General features: G+C 41.0%; 2 protein-coding genes across 2 annotated transcripts in view; one reads left to right on the top strand and one right to left on the bottom strand.

Annotated features, from left to right (window-relative positions):
* Nucleotides 1-896: 896 nt before the first annotated feature.
* Nucleotides 897-19,266, bottom strand: EXOSC7 (exosome component 7). The gene is made up of 8 exons (XM_042888970.1): nucleotides 19,157-19,266; nucleotides 18,904-19,005; nucleotides 16,900-16,994; nucleotides 12,135-12,300; nucleotides 8,328-8,398; nucleotides 3,944-4,067; nucleotides 2,875-3,030; nucleotides 897-1,032 (listed from the first exon to the last, which is right to left on the bottom strand). The coding sequence occupies exons 1-8, from the start codon at nucleotides 19,211-19,213 to the stop codon at nucleotides 928-930; spliced, it is 876 nt and encodes a 291-aa protein (XP_042744904.1). The 5' UTR covers nucleotides 19,214-19,266; the 3' UTR covers nucleotides 897-927.
* Nucleotides 19,267-20,803: 1,537 nt separating this feature from the next.
* Nucleotides 20,804-20,876, top strand: part of ZDHHC3 (zinc finger DHHC-type palmitoyltransferase 3) — a 29,809-nt gene continuing 29,736 nt past the window's right edge. The window contains exon 1 of the mRNA XM_042888455.1: nucleotides 20,804-20,818. The gene's annotated coding sequence lies outside the window, so the exon portion shown is untranslated. The remainder of the gene's footprint in view (nucleotides 20,819-20,876) is intronic.

The following is a 20,876-nucleotide window of genomic DNA, read 5'->3' as shown; positions in this document are numbered from 1 at the left end:
TCCCAGCTTTGATGTATTCCAATCTTTGTGAAAACAAAGCAGAATAACAAGAGTTTTCCTCTTGTCACAAGCTGTACAACTGCTTCCCTGTTCACTCCAGCTCCAGTCCAGTGAAGCAAAAAACCTGCATTCTCTCACATGCCTCTGTAGGACAATAGCAGAAGTGAGACTTTAGCCCTGTAGCACGGCTGCCCCACGACCTTAAGGATCATTACTCACAGCCACTATGCTTTTCCAGCTGAACTAGCAAACTCAGAAAAATTCATTATTTTCCCTTCAACCTTAGCTGTGCCCCTTCTCCACCATAAGAGGTTTCGCCCAGGCTATTGCATCTGCTGGCAAGAGGGACAGATGGAGTTTTATTTAATAAAATATCTTATTTTAAAATAGGATTTAGAAGCTTGTGAGCATATTGCACTTATAGTAAAATCTAACTTCTTTTTACTGAAAGAAATGCAAGATAATTTGAAGGAAGACTTTCATTAAGTAACACTTTCTTTCTCCCATTAATATGAATTATCTGGCTGATGAACAAAGAAGTTCTAAGAGGCCCAAAACCTGGCTTGTGCTGTACCAAGGACACCCCCACAGATGCTCTCAAACTCAACAGCTGGTCTGCAGAAGCAGAGCACATGCAAACTGAATTAAGCGGAACCAACATCAGTCACCCTTGAAAACAGACTTAAGCACTTCCCGTGCTATTGCATCAATTGTGGGTGTGCATCCTAGGTGCAGGCAATTACCCATATGGGCAGCATCCCCCATTTGCCCTTCACATCTAACTATCACTTTCTTTCAGCTCAGTAACACTTCTAAAGCCTCTTAGTCGGAAGCTACGTACTGCAACAAAAACATCCTTTCTCTATATACGAAACAGACAAGATTTGCACAACTGGTTAAAAACAGTTTTGAACATTTAATAAAAACTCATCCTAGAAATCCAACTTTCTGACGTGTGGTCCCCAAACTCTCCTCTTCATCCAAAACCTTCTGAAGTGATGCGTGCAATGACTTTCCTACTTTCTTTCCAGTCTGCAATGCAAAGAAAGCAAAACAAGTCTGAGACATATGCTTATTAACAGGAAGACAACTCTCACGTCCTTTTGACAAATATTTTCCCATTAATGATTAATATACACCAGCTGGTATAATAAAAACAAAGTTTTAATTAAGAAAAATTATGGTGGTGGAAGTTCCATTTTAATTTGACTCAGTTCTGGAAAAAGTACAGCACTCCTATTTATCACAGAAGTATCCCACAATCATCAGTGTTAAATGTTGTGTCCCTGGATTGCCCAGGAGAACAAATTAAATCCACATCAGGCACAAACACACAAATTAGCCAGCATATGCAATACAAAGCAGTACAGTTTCTGTACAACACCATATGTACCCCTTGGTACCTAACTGGGTTGCTGTGTTTGGGGCAGTGTTGAACAGATAATCTCTCACCTCCCAAAAAACATCTTTTTTTCTTCTCATCAGTTTACTCACTCACTCCCTCAAACTGCTCACCACCTAGAAGAGTTCTTCTTCCAAAGCTTAAGCTTTAATGCCTCCCACAAACAAGTAAGGAAAAGAACTCTTAAGCAGAATAAAATGGTTTGAAGACTCCCATACACACCTCTGATTAGCGTTTATGGAAGCACTGTATAATCTCAAACACAGTTTTTGAGGGTAGACTGTACAGTGAAACCACATCAGTTCATTTTCTAGTTAGGGCTCAGTGTAGAGTAAAGTCGGTCATCAAAACAGAACTTCTGATCAGTGTTTTCTGCATTTAGACATCAGAAAATTTGCACTGGGGCTGGCTTCTACCATGAGCTTGTATCTAAACTAAGCACCTCTTACTCTGTTGCAGCCCTACACCTAAAACCTCAAGTCTTCTGTGACACTAGGTTAGAATTGGACTCAAAATCCATCATGGCAGACATTAGATGTCCATATGAAGTTCTGTTCATTTTGTTTCTTTTTTAGGATGCCAGATCAGAGATAAACCCTACTCATCACTTAACCAGCAGGATAAGTGACCTCTCTGGATGCAAGAAGACCCTCATTGGTACCGCCAAGATTAGAACTCTGGATTGACATAATGAAATACGGAAATGCAACATCTACTCAACACAAAATTTCCACTGGAGAACAACTGTTTTCAAACTTGGCTCCAACTCCTGCATTCCTCACTACAGCCATACTAAAATTAGCTCTGGATCTCTAGGAAACGGAGCCAGTTTTAAGTATTTAATTTTCATTCTGACTCAAAGTTCAAAACCCATTTCACTTTGATGTTCAAGGCCAAATCCAGGCATGAGAATTTATACTAGAAGACGGTTTCAAGAAGAGCCTGAAGTTTAAAATGGAATTCTCACATGGATGTGAACAACACCCAGATAATGGTATTTTAATGGAGTAAGGACATATCAAAAACCCAATAAAGGAGCAAAGAAAAACAACAGTAAAATGAGAAAAGCTTATCACAAAACAAATGAGTTGCTCTAGAACGAGTACGCCATGCACTAGCCTGGTAAAGTCCCAGTCCTACTTCCACAGGGACATTACCATGTTAGAAGCTTTGCTCTTTCACTCTTTACAGGAAATAATGGGATAGGAGAAGTCTTACAGCTGTGGGTCACCCAGCTGAAACAGATGTGAGTACTACGCACTCCAGGTATCCTGAAGTTTTACACAACTTCTATCCATATGCAGTTCTGTTTCAAAGGAACCGTCTGTGCCCTGTAACAAGTCTCTTTCACACCTAATACAAGCATCAGGGTCCTTGTTTTTGAAGTCCTTACTCTAACATTTCATATACTCAGGTTCCACTTCATCCAGTATCACCAGTATGTAAGACAGTAACTGAACAACACTTCTTACCTCCATCATTTCAAAAATGCTCTCAGGATCAAGGCTACCTTTCCCTATTTTCTTCATACAAGTGAGGGCACCTTTACCGGTTATAGCAATAAGCAGGCTGGCCAAACAACAGGCTTCTTCCTGAAGGGTAGCATCCACCACATGCCTATATCCAATCTGTAAGTTAATGACAAAAGAATATGTCAGTTTGCAGTTGTTTAAGTTCTTTACTAAGAAATTAAACTGTAAATTAGACAGTTACCTGCCAACCTCCTACCCTAACATCATGTAATCTTTGGTAGTGTTTAGAGACTGAGTTGATACTACATCACTACAACAGCTTCTGACCACAAACTACATGCACATACGAAACAGAAATGAGATAACCATGTTTCTTCAGTTTTACTTTTTTCTGACCACCCTTCTAACTGTATGAAACTCCATACTCCCTTTTCATCTCATCTCCAAGGACGGAGTTCCCTCTCTTCCAGGCAAAAATGACAGATCTTGAGACTCAGGTGAGCTCCTGGTTCAGTCAGGTGGACTTCCAACTTGTTATGTAACTTGCTTAAAAGATACATCATACAAACTTCCCAGTAACAAAGCTAATCACTAACAGATGCAACGAAGAATGCAGCAGCCAGCAAAACAACTGTTAGCTGTGAGCTTCATGTGGAAAAGGAAAGTGAAAACCTGTTTGAAAGGATGATTTCACACCCATGAAAAGAGAGCTCCGCTCCCAGCAACAAACTCTAGGCAGATCACTCAACTTTTGAACTCTGCAATAATGCCTATTTGTTTCAACATACTGGAGCGTCTGTTGCTCTGAATGTTGATCAGTGAGTAAATGAAAAACACACAATGATGAGATTTCAAGAATGCATCAAGAGGAAATGTGTAAGTCAGAGATGGAAAAAAATGCTTGATAGTAGAAGTGGATGAGCCAACTGGAATACTTCCTAGGATGAACATATACACAGTTACCACTCATCCAACACCAGTTTTATCTCTGAGGAAAAAAAAAAAACAACAGCTGAAATTAAAAGAAACTGAGGTCTCAGGGCAGGTGGTCAGAATTTTCCAGGCTTACTTTGTTCAGCGTGACAATGCAGGGCACATCATCCACATTAAGTCGAATACAATCGTAAGGGTCATCAGAGAGCTCAATCTCTTTAGAGCCTTCTTCATCCTCCAGAACACGTACTTTGGGTATTCTGCAGAAACAAGTATGTGCAAGTTCATTGTCAGAACAGACAGTGAAATGAGGCTACATGTTTAGAAAAAAAATCAGGACGTTATCAAAACATTAACGACTTACTGAACAAAAGATGAAAGATATTCAATTGAGTTGGAAGATATTCAGAATGACACTGTTCATTGGCATCATTCAGACCTGCAGTTGTCTGACCCTTGTAGACAACCATAAAGCTGTCAGAATCACAGCAATTGCATTGCCTGGCAGAGCCATACTATCAGTAGCGAATGTAAGCAGTAAAGCAGCTCAGGAAACAATGACACCAGTTAGGGAGACTTGGGGGAAGGAATAGGATGGCACTAGTAAAATCCTTTCTCTTTAGCAGCTTGGGAAGGTTGACAAGACATTCTCATTCTTTAGAAGCCAGAAGACTGCTGTTCTAAAGACAGATATACAGAAGCAATAGTCAGGGATAAAAACTCTGGCAGGAAAGCAATTGTGAGTGATGAGATCTTTCACAAAGAAGCCAGGCAGGCTCATCAGTGGTACATAAAAAATATTTGTCACAGCCTTTTAATGGGAGTTTCAGAGGATAATTTATTACTGCATTCTTAGCATAATGAATAGCCATTTAAATCAATTTAGCAGAAGATGGTATCTCAAGGAGACAAGAAATTCAGCATCTTACAGAACCTCATTTATCCAGGTGTCTGCTAGAATGCAGTACTGAGATACTCTGCTTTACTGGCCAGTACAGCCCCCACACAACTCAAGTGATCTGCTCCCACTCGTACATATTTGAACACAAGAACATAAAATACTTGAAGATATCTCTGGAAAGCTAATTTCAGTAACCGTGTGGAACATAACCTCAAACTCTTTTTATGTTAGCACTTTTACAGTAGCACTGTTTTTCATAGCTAGACTCTCAAGGTTACATTTGTTTATGCATTCTGCACCAAATCCCTCTCAAAGGTTGAGATAGGGACTGAATTTTTCTCCAGGAAACCGAAGTGATTTTTGTTGTTCCCTAGACAAATGTTTCAGTTATTTGTGGCTGGGGATCTGAGAGCCAACAGCTAACCCATGTTTAGTAAAAACAAATTTCTTACAAAAATACTGCCCTGAGCCAAGCTGAAACTAAAACTTTCAGTAAGCACATAGCTACTGTGTTTCAAGAAATTAGGATCAAAATGCTCTGTGCTACGTAACAACTCACTGGAGAGGCATCAAGGTCTATTTTCAAGCTAAAAATATGCCATCAAGAAACAGTCCATGAGATTGATTAAGCAATTTTAACCTCCATCCCAAAACAGTAATGAAAGCACAGCAATGTTTGGGCTGCAACAAGAAGCTGACAGAATTCATACCTGAGAATTCCCTGCAAGGAACTCTTTTGGCCAAGAACAGGTAAGACAGAGTACAAACTACGACTACTGGAAAGGCTGAAAGAAAGCTACATACACATAAAAAACTAAGGATCCAAATGGGCATAGAGAGTGTTTGTAGCACAAAGAGCACGTCCAGAAAATGTGAGATTTCCTCTCCAGGTTTGTGAAGATTTTTCTTAAGAACTAGCTGTACATGTTTGTTTTGTAGCTTTTATTCTTCTGTTGTGATTCCTGCAACTAATCAGCAGAGATCTGTACAGCAGGACTCAGTCACATAATGAACAACGCTCTTGTCTGTGCAACGGAGACACGTGGTTCACAGCAGCAAAACCTGTTTTACACTTACATGTAGGCATCACTTATGGGGAGGCTGGTGGCCCTGCATGTGGCAGGGGGGTTGGAGATTCATGATCCTTGAGGTCCCTTCCCACCCTGGCCATTCTGTGATTCTGTGATCAGTTCTGTACCTGCCATGCTGCCCAGCAAAAAAGCAGCACATCTGCACGCCTGTTGTGCTACAAACTCTGTAGCTTTTGCCATTTGCCTCGTTTCTGTTGCCTCAGTTGCAATGGAGCACATTCCATGGGATTAGGTTTAATGCTAAATTTTGATGTGGTGGCTGCTTGCACATTTTGCACTATCCACTTCAATCATGGATAAATCTAGCCTTAAGCACCTTGGATTCAGATAGGAATAACGTCTGCTATCAGCCATCTTTCATACATGATCTGGATCTAGTTTTTAGAACACAGTAAGCAAGATGAATGAATCTCCAAAGAGTAAATATTCCCCCTGTGACAGTCATGTTGTCATTGCTCCATGGCTGAAGGGGATACAGTGAGTCAGGTCAGACATAACAGGATTTAAATACTATAATCCTTGCACAACATTCCCAAAGTTACTATAATGGATTCACTTAGCCCTGAAGAAAAAGTGTGCTGGATGACACAGCTATTATAAAACATGGTTAGAAGCAAGATTCTAAGGATAAAGCTTTTCAAATGCCCATCTGAATATCAGAAGAAAAAAAAAATGTTTCAAAGAAAACAACCCAGCAACTTGAACTTTCTGCTCTTGATTTTAAAGCTGAATTGAAGGCTGACAAAGATCTGAAAACACTTAAAACCTGGCTGCAAATAGATTATGAAAGGCAAGTAAGACTCAAAGAGAGACACAGACTTCAAGTGAAGTTCAGAACACTTAATCTGAAGTGATCTTCAAACTGACATCATCTTGCTCAGGCAATAGTACTTTAAGGAAAGTGGGCAGCTGCTCTAAACTACCTTTGTATCAATCCAAAGAAAACTCAGTAGACATTAAGGGAAAGGGGAAGGAATACCGAACAAGGACAACAGCTTTTCACTTTGAATTTCAGCCCTGACTCTGTGAGCTCTGATGAGATTAGATGTACTAGCATTCCCTGCTCTGGTCATAGCAGTTTTCACAAATCAAAACTAACGTGCTTTCTGTCATGTCGTATCAGACCACGTTTTGGTTGGATATCCTACACTGACAAGACTGAGGATGGTTACACACAGATCAAAGGCTGTACAAGAGACAGTTTCCAGAACAATCACAATATAGCCTCTATGTTTTGCATTTTCCTCCAAAAGCAACAAACTCACCTTTTTTTTTTAAATTTGCTTTTTGAATGTGACCTTCACTCTTTATTCAAAACTAGAACTCTTGTTGAAGTAAGAAAAAAGGCCAAATAATCCTGCAAATAAAGGATGTGCCTTGGATCTGTGGAACAACTCACGTGGGAGCAACTGGTTTTAAACACTCAACTTTTGCATCCTGGAAGCCCACACAGAAAGAGAGGAATTTCTTCCCTTTAGACTGCTGTCAAGTCTCTGTGAGCTGTTACACTTATTACACTATTTCTTACCTTACAAAAACAACCCACTGCTAAAAGGTACAGTTGAGAACTTAATTAAGATGGGAAAATTCTCAGCAATACAAAGAAGCCATTGTCTCAGGTGGGTTTCCCCCTTCCCCAGCATTAAGGTGTTTATAACCCAATATATTGCCTCTGTCTTCAGGAGTTTATTTTCTTCTTCTTGCATGCCCTTTTCCAGCTCCAGTACTGCACGCTGCTTCCCTGAGGAATAAGCAAGAACTGTGCCACTGACTTCAGCACATCTCTAATTTACAGCTGGAAAACAACTTGAGATCCAATTTAAAACTTTTACGCCTTTAAGATTCTCATTTTTGCACCTCTTCCAGACATTTATGCCAGCTTTTTTAGCAAAACCATTCACTGGTCTCTTTCTCAAGGGTGCTACAAAACTCTATATTCCCTTAAGATAACGAAGATAAAAACACTAGAAAAAATTGCTATTGAATACTACTGTCCTTACAACACTCAAAATGTAATTGTATTACTGATACTAGCAGATTTCATTCTTCTGTTCTTTGAACTAACATGCACAGGAAAAGTCCAACTGAAGACACATCATTTCACAGTCCCCACAACCTCTCAAACCATTTCTCCCCTCTGTTTTAAAGGCAGCTGTGTATTAACAGCCAATAAGAAAGAACACAGGAAAATAGAACTAGTTACAAGCTGCTGGTCATCCTGGCACAGAGAGGGCTTCTTAGTCAGAAGCATCACCTGTCAGTAAATGCTGCTTATTTTACAAACACAAAGGCCTTCAACAACTTGCAACAAGACTATAGTGTGAACACAGTGCAATACAACATTTTACTGGTAGGAGAAAGTCATGAGTTCATGTTACTTGCCTGCAAACAGACTGCTTTTTACCTGAATTGAAGTCACAGTTAAGGTTTTCTTACTTAAAAACAGTGAGCACAAAAGGCTGAGCTCATAGAAAGTATTTCTCTTCCCCTGTCACTTGCACTCACATGAAATGAGCTCTGTGCTTTACCTTGTGTTAAAGAGAGCTGCCTTCACCGCGATAGAGATTGCATCAAAGAGGTTCCCACCACATTCCAGTAACTGGGGAAGAGAAAAAGAAAAAATAAAGAATCTCTTTAAAAGAAAAATCGAGTTAGTACCTTTAAGTGAAATCTCACAAAACTAAGAACTAGAATAGGCTAAAAAAAAGTTATCTTTAAAGCCTATGGCAACGAACACCAGGTATGAGATTAAGATTTCTGTAGATTGCATTATGCATGGGAAATAAAAGACTTAAAGCACTTCACAATAAAATTAATGATAAAATTTCATAATAGAAGCTGAACTGAATTCACTACTATTGTTACTCTTCTCAGTAAGGCTCTCAAGTAGAATACAACCAGACTATTTCCGATACACTCAGAATGTTTAACGTTAGCTTAGGAAACACCACCTTCCATTTAGTATTTCAAAAAGGAATCTTTGTTTTTTTAATATTAGATGGGCAAACCCAGTTGGTGTTACTGTTTCTGAAAAAGCAACGCAAATTCTCACCTAGGACAGAGAGTGAAGTTGTTTAATACTGTCATACATGAAATTTATTACACAAAGTACAGTGTGAAGGCACTTCTTGATTTATCCTCTATTCTTTATGGAAAAGGAGTAATCCTTTCCATAAAATTCCAGTTTCTCTTGTAGCTGACAAAGATCTAAGGAAATTCTGTTCTCAAAGCCTGCTTATCGATAGCACTGTCACTTGAATCAAAGCCTGTGGAAGGAGGCTAGCTCAGTTTCTTTCCATTAAAGTCAGGAGAAAAACAGCCAAAAAGATGAACAGCACTGCATACTATTGTAAAATAGCAGGGCTCCCATAACCACTTATACCTTCTATAGGCTGACAGACAACTCAGAGATGCGTTTAGTGACAGCCTAGTGATAGCTCTCTGACAAGTCTCTCTCTCCACTCTGAGTTTGCTCACAGACAGTACTATTTGATGATCAAATCCCCACAAGCATTTGAAACTATGCTGGTATGAACACTGGACGTAATGCAGAAGCATCCGTTCTACACTGCACAACGAGAGCAAAACAAGTCTTACAGCACTGATGGTTCTTCGAAATCTATTTAAGAACGAGATTTCCTCCCACACTGGCAGCGAGTCATAAATCAGATATTCTGGAAAGACAGCTTATTTTTATTAAGACAGACTGAATTGTGTAAACAGAATGACAAAAAGTTGGGATGGAAAGCTAATACAAAGGTGATCAAATTATTTCCTTGCCAACAGCTGCTGGATACAGAGAGGTTAACTTGCCACTTTCAGGCACTATTGGATTTTAGTGGATAATGGAATAAGCCTGCAATATTTTTGTTATTAAAACACAATAAAGGGATGTGCTTGTACTGTTACTAGGTTTGTGCTCAAGCTACTATTCTAAAGCCTTATCTGTATTACACTGGCGCCTATGGGCTAGGAACTCAGCCTGTACCAAGCATGGTGAAACAATTCCTCCAAAAATAAATGAATGCCCTCTTCTCAGCCTAAGCATGTTGTCACATTGTACTGAGATTTCTCCCTCCCACTGCATTCATACGCCTGCTCAACTCTGAGTTTTGGGAAGCAAAAGTTTCTAGGAAGGACTCACTTCTAATTTACTGATACACAAAAGAGAAAGTTATCATGAGTAGAAAAACAAACTATTGCAGGTCTTGCCTTATTCAGAGATTTTAATCAGAAAGGACTGATTTCTAAGTCATTGGGTTTCTTTCCTCCAACAGGACTGGGTTAAGGCGGGGATCTCCTGAAATATGCTCAGTAACATTTCAACAGAACCTAATGCAAGATCCAAGCACACCACGTAGTACAATGAGATAGGGAATGGAAAAATAATGCACAGCTTCAGCTTTCCTTGCTCAGTGTGGCAGCCTGCTGGTGTGTGTTATGTGAAGAAGGCAAAACGTGTCAAAAACATCCCTCCAAATCTCCTAAAACTTTATTTCAAACATTAATAACTCGGGAAGGGAAAGAAAAAGACAGAAAGACAGAAGGTGAGAACAGGCTGTAGCTCTGCAGTGCTGTACAACTCCCACATTCAAAGAGTAGCTCACACATCTGACCTTCTGCTGTTATTAAGAATATTTTGAAAGGTCAAGGTACATTTCTCAATCTTTAAATCATATCCATGTGTGGAGAGTGGGGTTTCTGAGTGACCAAGCAGCACCTATGTAATGTGTCTGGCTGAAACCTATAAGTATGAAGTGCTTGCATCAAGTACAACTATCACATGTGATACACACATTTTCTGTTTGGAAAAAGAAACAATACAAATACCTTAAAAAAGTTAAAATGCAGAAAGCTCGGGCAGCGTGGGGGCAGAATAGGAATGTTAACATTATCTAATTCTATCTACATCACAGCTCTTCTGTGGCTGTCACATAAAATTATGCAGAATGCTACACTGAAAGTCTCCTCAACTTTAGAATCCTAGTTACAAACCTACAACAGATTCTTTATTGATACTATAAATAAAGCTAAACAGAATACACTACAGAACACAGGTGTTCATAATCCTGACATGACAAGTAGCTTAAAAACATCAAGGCTGTTCTCTTCTGGAGCTGTGGACAATCAACAGATTTGTGCAGAACAACTCAAATATCAGTTATAACCCACACAAAAGTTGAACAGAACAATTTCTGCAGCAATCAGCATTATTGAAGTCCTTGTTTATGCTGCAGAAGCAGCACATGGCTTAAATAAGCACAGCTCTTAACATCCTGCACCCCTGCACGCAATTACCTAGTAACGGAAGGTCCCGGTGTGATTTCTGAGAACTAGCACTTTACTCCCTGTTAAACGGTGCCAAGCTCCACTGAGGTGGTGACTGGGGTTGTTAAAGCACTCGGCAGTGATACATATTTGATCATTCTGTATTTGGAGAAAGCCACAGTACGTTCCATGTCTATGTAACTAGAGTAATGCTTTTGCTATTTAAAAACTTAGTGGATTAAGTTTCACATTTATTCATATTTCATTCTTGTTTTAATACAAGTCTGTCTGCACCTTTTTGGGGAGGCAATGCAGTTTAACATGTAGAAAGTAATTCATAGACATTAACTGATTCCAGTGCGTAAGATCCCTCAACATAATTTCAGTTACACATTTGGCAAGTGGAAACTCAACTCTGCACCAGTAAGAGTAGGAAACAAAGCTCTGGAGAGTCTGACTTGCAGAATTCTATTAAATTCCCATGATGGGAATTTAAATATAGCATTACTTGGAAACTGAGCTGCTGCACATGCAAGACTTACACGCACAAAATTGAGTTTCCAGTTTTTAATGGGAACAAATATTTACTTTCTTTTTTACATTCAACATGTGTATACAACTTCCACAAAAGTGCCTAGGCCAAATGTTACATCTGCCATACAAGTTTCACTGAACAAAGAAGCTGACAGGAGGGAAACTCATATTAGGGCTAATATACCTTCATGCTCAGTTATGCTCAATCAAATGATACATTTACTTAGAAAAAAGTTCAGCCTTCTTTAGTGGCAACTTCCCTGTGAATATGAGTTCACTGATTTTATTGGTGACAGATTTGCAGTATTTCAATCTGTTTTATTAGCTCTGTAGCAGAGCAGAAAGAGGAGGAAAAGAATAAGCAGAATGCAGTGACTATTATAGACAGATTTGCAAGAGAGTAGCCATCCATGCTGTGAAACATTAAGCCGGATTAGAGGAAGAATTTTTTATATGAAGCTAAACACAGCTATGCTAATGCCAATGCCTTGAAAACCTCCTCGGACCTTTTTAGTTTTCATTTTCTTACTTACCAATACATCAACATAGAGAACCCAGCAGTGTTCCCTGGGATTAATGCAAAGAGATTTCAAGTCTACGCTCCCCTCACTGCTAAATATTCTGTAGAGAGTACTTGCTATCTCTGTGCCAAGTTCTTCTCCTCCCCGGCCTTCAAATTCAGGAGTAGCATTTGCAGAACTGGATAAAGAAGAAGAAAAAAATACCTTTCACTTTTGAGCTGCATTTCTTAAGCGCAAATATATACCTCAGCATAAAATACTAGAAATCTCCAAGGATTTATGTGTACAAGAATAAGCACTTAATCTGTGAAAAAATTATTTCCATTTTGCATAACAAAATGCCTTAATGCAGATGGGTTGTCTATACTAGGTACCAAATCTGACGCTGACTAAATTCCAGTCTTCAGTTCCCAGCATTAGCATGAAAGGTGGTGAATTCCCCCTGCAATTAGTTCTTAGGCAACCTCACCTTCTATTGCCTCAACACTTTCAAGAAAAAGAAATGAGAGAAAATTGTACTAAGTTCAGAATGGCCAACAAGGCAGCCTGTTAGAGATGAACGTTAAATTAACCAGATAAGAAAGGAAGGCAAGAATGTAATTAATAAGGTAAGAAGAGAAAGACGTGACGTTATAACAAGGATTTGCAGAATTCATATGATTGCTTAATTTAAATTGGTAATTTCTTTTCTGTGAGCATACTCCGTGCCACCAAACCTCTTACAGACTGCAGTTCAATATTTTCAGCAACCACTGTTTATGGACAGGAGCTAAAAAACATCTTTTTCCAGAAGGAATCCAACAAAAAAACCACGTGTGGTCTTTGTTTTCCCAATTCCAATGTAACAAACTTTATGAGGTCGTGCAATAAAGTGTTCACAGCTAAGAACAACATTCTAACAAACAGCAGAAGACAACAGGCCCATGCAAAATAAATAGAAACCAAAACCTCAAAATCACAATGAAAGGGAGCAGAAATGCCCAGAGATGAATACATGGTATGATAAGAAACATTTTGAACATACTCCAAGTGTACAGAGAGGGCAAAAGCGTGCTCAAAAGTGCACTTCTGGCAAGCACTGCAGATTTTGGTTTTAAATAAATTAGTCACATCTCCATCTCTCCAAGATCAATTTCTCTTGACAGAATATGAGAATGAAGGAGATTCCTCAGAATTAGCTTGATATGTACAAATCTCTGAATGTAAAATACCTGAATTGCACTGGCTAGGCACCCTGCAGTGCCAATTCCTCACGCACTTTTTGTACCAATACGATGATCCTTAGCTCTCTTCCAACACTGAAAGAATGCAAACATACAGCACAAAACAAACTCTTGGAATATAATGGCTTCACCTTTAAAACTTAAACCATCAAGGGTGCTGTATCAACACAACTGTAGAGCCTACAAGGGAAGCCCCTGCCACACAGCAACTCTCCCAACTTTGCACAACTGATGAAAATTCAGAATGCTGGGAAGAGCTACTGGATTTCCTAGGAGTTATTTGCTGCTTATATAAGGAGACTTTACTATACATGCTAAAAAAATCAATACTGCTGTCAATGAAGCACTGACCTATGCTTGCAGACCACTTTTACTGTGCAAATAAGCACTGAAAATGTAATGCTATTATTTGCAGTTGCATTAATATTATAGAATCACAGAATGGTTTGTGTTGGAAGGGACCTTTAAGATCATCTAGTTCCAACCCCCTGCAGGGACACCTCCCTCTAGACCAGGTTGCTCAAATCCCCATCCAGCCTGGCCCTGCATGCCTCCAGGGAGGGGGCATCCACAGCCTCCCTGGGCAACCTGTTCCAGAGTCTCACCACCCTCACAGTAAAGAATGTCTTCCTTAGATCTAGTCTAAATCTACTCTCTTCCCATTTTAAAGCCATGCCCCTCGATCCTGTCGCTACATACCCTTACAAAAAGTCCCTCCCCAGCTTTTTTGCAGGCCCCCTTCAGATACTGGCAGGCTGCTGTAAGGTCCCCCTGGAGCCTTCTCTTCTCCACACTGAAAAGCCCCAGTTCTCTCACTCCTTGTAGGGGAGGTGCTCCAGCCCTGATTTCATAAGACAGGACCATAATTAAATGTACCTTAAATCTGGAAATATTTCCAAGTCAAGGCTTTAGGTTGTATTAAAGGAGAACTTAGCCACTCAAGCAGTTTTTTTGCAAGTTCACCATACCATTGTTTAACTTCTCTTTAGAGTACAGTTCCTGCAAGCATTACGCTTTTCATGAGAAGTTGAAAAGAATCACACAAACTTTAATCTACAGCTCATTATTTTTAAGCACCAAGTTTTATCAAATGCTCTAGTTTTGAAATACAAATGGTTGCTTTCTTTGGCAGCAGGTCAAAGGTGAGAAGAACGCAAGACCCAACTGGAATACTGCAAGTTTTACTGCATCTTAATTCCATCATTATTTTAACACTTCAGTTCCACACAACCCAAGTGCAATTCAGAAGTAATGTTGTCAGGGTACTGATATAATAACTATGTGGTAAATACTGCCACCCAATGCTCACAGAATACTTCAGTAATTTAGACTGTCAATAAAATGAAAGAGGGTTATCTAGTACACTAATAAAGGAAAAAGCCCAGAAGTATGCTTTACAAAACACAGAAAGAACTTAATAGTGACCATGGTGAGTACAGAGCACAGGAAATTTCTACTCTTAGAATGTAGATTTGCAGAATTTTAAAACCATTTCAGTGTCACATCACACAACATTCAAGATTCTTCTGCCACACATTGCTTCCTTAAAAATTTTTTTTCTGTTCCCCATTTAAAATCTTTCTCCCAATAGCTGAAAACTGTTGCTCAGGCCTTTAATATACTGTCATCTACAATGCAAGAAATTATAGTAGGGAAAACATTTAACCAAATGACAGATAATCTTAAAGATGTATTTACTTTAGTAGTTTAAACAATATAGAATCCAAGAAGCACATAGAAGAACCTCACTATGAGAAGCAGTGTATCAAAATGTGCTGAATTACTACCACCTAGTGGGAGCCTGAAAAAGCATCAGAGCACTGAGAACATCTCACTACCCTATCTAAGAAATGCAGATATTTCTATATTCTATATTAGAAATATTTCTAATATTTCTATGCAGAAACCAAATAGCTCTCACTTCAAACTGTGTCTTTGGGCTCTTCGTTAAAGCTAGAAGCCACCTTACCTTGACAGCACAAGCACAGGAGAAGTGATTACTCTTCTCTCAAATTTATGCTTTTGGCCTGTGTTATTACAGAAAGTGAGAACAGCACATTTCTAGAATCAACAAGATCCATCGATACTGCTGCACATCTCCCTCCCATCTTACAAAGCAGTGGTTAATAGCTACAAATTAGAACCTAACATTAATCTAATGAGTTAAAGTTTCTCTAACACATCATTACTCAGAAAAGAAGCATCCCAGAATTGCAGTTCCTGCTGATGAACTGAAAGATCTGCCACCTGTATGTTATCTCTGGAATATTTCGTGCTGTCACTTCCGAGTACTGCTGCTGGGCAGAACACTTAACACAAGTGTTAGCGTTAGAGAGTACCAGCGTATAGAGCTTCTTTTGTTGGACTTTGTCTAAAAACCAACAGAAACAAATAAAAACTAATTGGGGTATTTCATACATGAGCTTTATAAAGAAGTCAGCTCAGATACTATCTAAAAACAAGACCAAATCTGGGAAGAACACCCTACTGTCTTACATTTTTTGAACAGTAGTCACAGATAAACTAATTCCTAGCTGAGTCCTTCCCTTGGCAAACCATAAGTTTCCATAGCTAACCAGGAGACTGTGATGTATGCATGAATTCTTAGATAAAATTGCATAATGCCAGAGATACAAAAGTATTTGCACAGATAATACCAGTTACCTCAAAAACATTATCAGATATATGAGTTTCTCTAAGTAAGCATATCTCAGCTTTACTAACACAGATTTAACTTCAGAGTACCAACAAAAAAAAAAAACCAAACATATATATGTCATAGGCAGAACTAATTTGACAGTGACAAAGCTTTGAGAAGCTCTCAAAGCATTTTATTTCATTAAGAATAGCTTTATGAAATCTGCAAGACATGGATGCCACAGCTTCAGACAGCAGACAGTCAGGAATAAGACCAAGATGTCACTAAGCTATCTCAGAGCAGCTCTGTTTCCTTCTAGCTTCCTTCACAATTCAGATGCTACTAAGCCTGTAAAGATAAGCAATGGTTTATTTGTAGCACAAAGCTTGGAACGCCATTGAAGACAGTTATCAGTGTAGTTAATGAAATACTGATTTGATGATAAAAGTGATTAACAAATCCAATCAAGGGATTCAACCCTTGTATCTGAAGTTTGTGTCGTGTATTTTTTTTAATGGATGGTCTTGCACAAAGTACACTTTTTACACTGCTTTCAAAGACAAAGTAAGTAAAATCCTTTGAGATACAGTTTTAAGTATGATCTCTGTAAGTTAATTCTTTTCTTCCTCCATCTCAGTACCTGGAATACTTCATTAATGAAAGACATTGTCTATATTCAATCATTGTTTAAAAAAAAAAAAAAAGGCAACTGATACTATAGAGCTGAAATGATGTTTCTGAACATTCACCATAGCTAAGATAGTAAAATAAACTGCTTCTGTTATTCAGCCACTTAAAGCAGGTTAGGGCAGTGAAGATATACATTTCAGATCTGATTAGTTTTTTATTTCAAACGTGAGAAGCAAAGAAGTGTAAATGCATACAGCTCTACTACCTTTTCTTCTAATATACTAACCAGTCAACAAAGAATTCCAGATAACCTTCATCTGGTTTCTCCAACTTTGGTGTCCCCATTTCAGCTTTTACACCAACCAAGATATCAGTATGCCCCTGTTAAAACAAAAATACATCACACAGCTACAAAAATACACTCAGTTAAGATGCCTACAGCAAGCAAACATTTCTGTCTATTCTGTTGTCTTTGCTACTTGCTCTATCAGAGAATCACAAAACAGAAAGGCTTTAGGAGAACAACGCTGTGCCCACATATCAGCTTTCTCTATGTTTAGAAGACAATCTTAATAGCTACAGCTTTTTATCATTTCAGTTCTGGATCAGTTATTTCTGCAGAATATTTATAATACTGCCAAAAAAATGCCTATTTTCTTTACAGTCAACACATGCCAGAAGTAGCTTTGCTTCACTTAAAGGAACAGAACTATTTTTCCAGTGATTAAGCACAACAGCATCTAACATTGAATAGCAGATTGGTTTCAGGCTCTGCTATAAATCTAGCTCAAATAGGTTAAGCTAGCTTGAATTATTCATATATCTTGTCATTATTTCCTCAGCCCATCATTTCAATTAGTGCTAAGCATATACATACATGCACAGGTCATTCTGAAAGTAATGCCTCCTATTTATTTCCATGGAAAATATAAGAGCTGCAAAGAGCACAATAACATTATTCAATTGAAGAAATTCTCAGCCACGAAACTTTATCAACATAGTCACCATCACTCTACATTTTCACCACCGATGAACAAGAGACTGAAAGTTGAGCTCACAAAAGTCTGCACCAGCAGAGGTAACCTACTGTTTCATAGCTATGACTGCACCATTGCTAGGAAAACATTGCCTGAGCAGTCCATTTTCCATCAGCCCAAAACAGGGGGAAGACAGGAGGCACCAAATCCAGACTACAAAGTGCATGTGGTAGGACAGTCCAGACAGATTTGGCAATATGCTCCATGGTCTTGAAACTGGTATGGGGTCTGGTGATACCAAACTGCAAGAGAAAAGCTGTCTTCATCTCTGTCTGACCCTGAAAGTTCAAGCCTTCAGCTTAGTCAGTGTCACAATGCAGCAGTCAGAGCTGATGTTTTGTCTGAGTTTCAGGAAATCCAGAAGGATCACTTTTTTCCTATCCCAAAAGACAGTGCACAATACTTTACCCACTGAAGGCTGTCTCTTGAACTTTTCCTTCAATAGGAAATTCACATGCCACCACTCCATGGACTGCATTTTGACACCAGTGCATAGTGGTGACACCACATCTCATCACCATACTGATGTGATACAGAAAAATGTCACCTTCAGCCCTGCATAGGTCCAGCAGAATCTGACAAACTTAGATATGCTATTCATTCTGCACCTGTATTCATGCGAGCCACCTGGCACACATTTTCTGATATTCCAACACTGCTACCATCATTTCTGATGCACTGAAGCTGATATTCAGCTCCATACAGAGTTCCCTGGTCATAACCTGCTGATTTGCACAGATGAGCTGATCAAGACACTTAATTTCATCATGTGACAGCTGTGCATGGCCATTCAGAACATGTCTTGTATTTCATGTTACTGTTGTCACTGCTGAAATGCATCACCCACTGCTTCACTGTGCTCACATCCACTGCTGGGTTTCCATCAACATTCACCAAGCAACAATGAATGTCAGTAGGTGCAAGTGCTTCAACATAAAGGAATTCAATTCCACATCTTTACCTCAGAAACATTTCCATGTCAGACACCATTCTGTCAGACTGCACTTCTGCTGCTCACATGGCAACAAAATGGAATGAAATACTGGTGGGAAGATTCAACCTTTATTGCCATACCACCAATATCTGCCTCTGATGCTGTGGGCCAACATAAAACAGGAGACGCTGTTTTTGGAGCAGCTCTCACACTAGAGACACACACAGACATATTTACAGACAGCAATTATTTCTCATAAGCCAACTGAAATAAGCCAGTTTCATCAGCAACGTACGTGACTCCTGAGAGATTCACCTACCAGCTTCACTCTCGCAGATCCACTTGTGTTGGATACCACATCCGTTTCCACTTCTGCACATCTGTAATCTTCACAGCCACGGCCATCCACACGGAGATCCTCCTAAACAGGACAACCAACGGATTTTGCTTAAGGGAATCACGAACGTAAAGATAAGTACTCGCGCTTTTAAAGTTTCCTTTTCCCGTGCCAAACACATCAACAAAGAACGAAAAGCAACTTTCACATAAGAGTAGAGCAGTACAGCCGTTACCTGGACGCCGTGTATGATATACAGCTTCTCCGCATCACTCAGCACCACAGACGCCATGGCGCTGCGCGCGCTGCACAGCGCTTCCGCTTCCGGCCGGCAACCGGCAGCCTCCCCTCCCTCAGGGCCAGGCGGCGGGAACGAGCAGGCGCGCGCCCCCCATCACGTGAACTCCCCTGGGGGGGCGGGCTCTACGCCTGCGCACTGTCCCATTTCCGCAGGCGGGAAATAGTGCGGGTAGCCCTCGTGTAGTGTGCCGCGAGGCGGGTCCTGTCCTGTGTTTGTGCCTTTAGCTGAGGTAAAAGCGCCCCGAGGGCACTCGAACGCGTAGAGAAAGTTCGCTCGGCGCTCAGACCATGAGGAAATACGGAGTTTTACCTCATGGGGGCATCGCGGTGGGGAAAGCAGCGCTGGCCCCGTGCTGGTGGTGTGGGAACGTGATTAAAGGCTCCGGCTTGACACTACATTGTAATTGAGGGTTGTTTATTTTGGCAGCTTTCACTGAAGTTTTGCACGCTCAGCACAGCTCTTGTGTATCGTTTCCAAATTATTTTGAAGCTGCCTTGAAGCCTCATGCAGGTGTGTGCCAGCTGAGGAGGGCCCACGGGCTGTACACCAGTGTCAATGGTAGCCAGGCAGGCGTGTTTCTGGGCCACGTAGTGCTGGGAACACTGCTGTCCTGTGGTGTATTGAGCACTGCCCCACAGGGAGGGCTGGCCATGGGGCACTCAGCCGCCAGCTGGACCTGTGGAGGCGAGCAAGAGACAGGCAAGAGAGGCAGGCAGAGCATCTGTTGGCCTTGTGGAACATTTCTTGGCCCTGATGTGCAGTGTGAGACCTGCTAGAAGGCTCTGTACAAAAGTGAGCTCATCTGAATGGAGATGTCAGCAGGTGTGCTGCGGAGTGCTTCCCACGAAGGGCGCAGTGAGATAAGGCTCTGGCTCTGGTCCTGCCTGGCTCCTAGCTGCACCCACAGTTGGTCAGACACAAGGAGGGGCAGCTTGCTTCCTCCATTTCTGCCATCCCAGCCCGGAGCTGACCTAGCATGGCCAAAGCCTCGCGCAGTCCAGAAGCGCAGCCAGCAGCTCCTCCCTGCTCACCGGCAAGTAGGCATCCAGGCAGGTCTTGAACATATCCAGAGAAGGAGACTCCACAACCTGCCTGGGCAGCCATTTCCTACTTTGATAGTAAAGTAGCTTTACACAAGCACAGGAATTCTGGATCCGGCTCGTTTATCTGTCTCACGCAGCCTCCAGGGCTGGCAGATCACTGCCCCTTTCAGGAGGGGTGGCTTCCCTGGAGGACTGAACTCCTCAGAGGCAAGGTTGCCCTGAAGGCTATCGGACAAAAGGATGCGCTGTCGTTTTTAACAAGCACACAGCGATGTCTTTTCGGCAGACGGATGACCTGTGTTGGCTGAAATTAAAAAAAGACCGGGAGGGAGCCCGCAGAAGCTCACGCTGCCCGGCGAAGCTGCGGGTACCGCAAGCGGCAGCCGCCAACGGGGAGCGCCGAGCAAACCCAGCGGCCCCAGGTACCGGCTGCGGCTGACCGGCTGCGCGGATCCGCTACCCGCACGGTGCCGGGGCCCAGAGCCCGGGGCGGGGCCGGCCGCCGCCACTTCCTGGTTCCTCCGGCACCGCCCCACCTCCTCGCCGGGATCGCGTAAGGGGACGGCGCTTGGGGAGGGGGGGCCGCGCGCCGCCGGGCCCGGTGCCGCGCG

Source organism: Lagopus leucura, unplaced genomic scaffold (assembly GCF_019238085.1).
Source record: "Lagopus leucura isolate 7727_CA_CO unplaced genomic scaffold, USGS_WTPT01 Super-Scaffold_100157, whole genome shotgun sequence".
Taxonomy (NCBI): Eukaryota; Metazoa; Chordata; class Aves; order Galliformes; family Phasianidae; genus Lagopus; species Lagopus leucura.
The sequence above is the reverse complement of the archived record's forward strand: the minus strand, read 5'-3'. Positions and strand labels throughout refer to the sequence as shown.

Bases quoted from the DNA above. Each gene is read 5' to 3' on its own strand.
- EXOSC7 (XM_042888970.1), bottom strand. From the start codon at position 19,213: ATGGCGTCTGTGGTGCTGAGTGATGCGGAGAAGCTGTATATCATACAC. The intron at 19,006-19,156 runs GTAACGGCTGTA...TGTCCTGTTTAG, and splicing joins ATATCATACACGGCGTCCAG to GAGGATCTCCGTGTGGATGG. The intron at 4,068-8,327 runs GTAAAGCACAGA...TTGTTTCTGCAG, and splicing joins GCAGCTCTCTTTAACACAAG to AATACCCAAAGTACGTGTTC.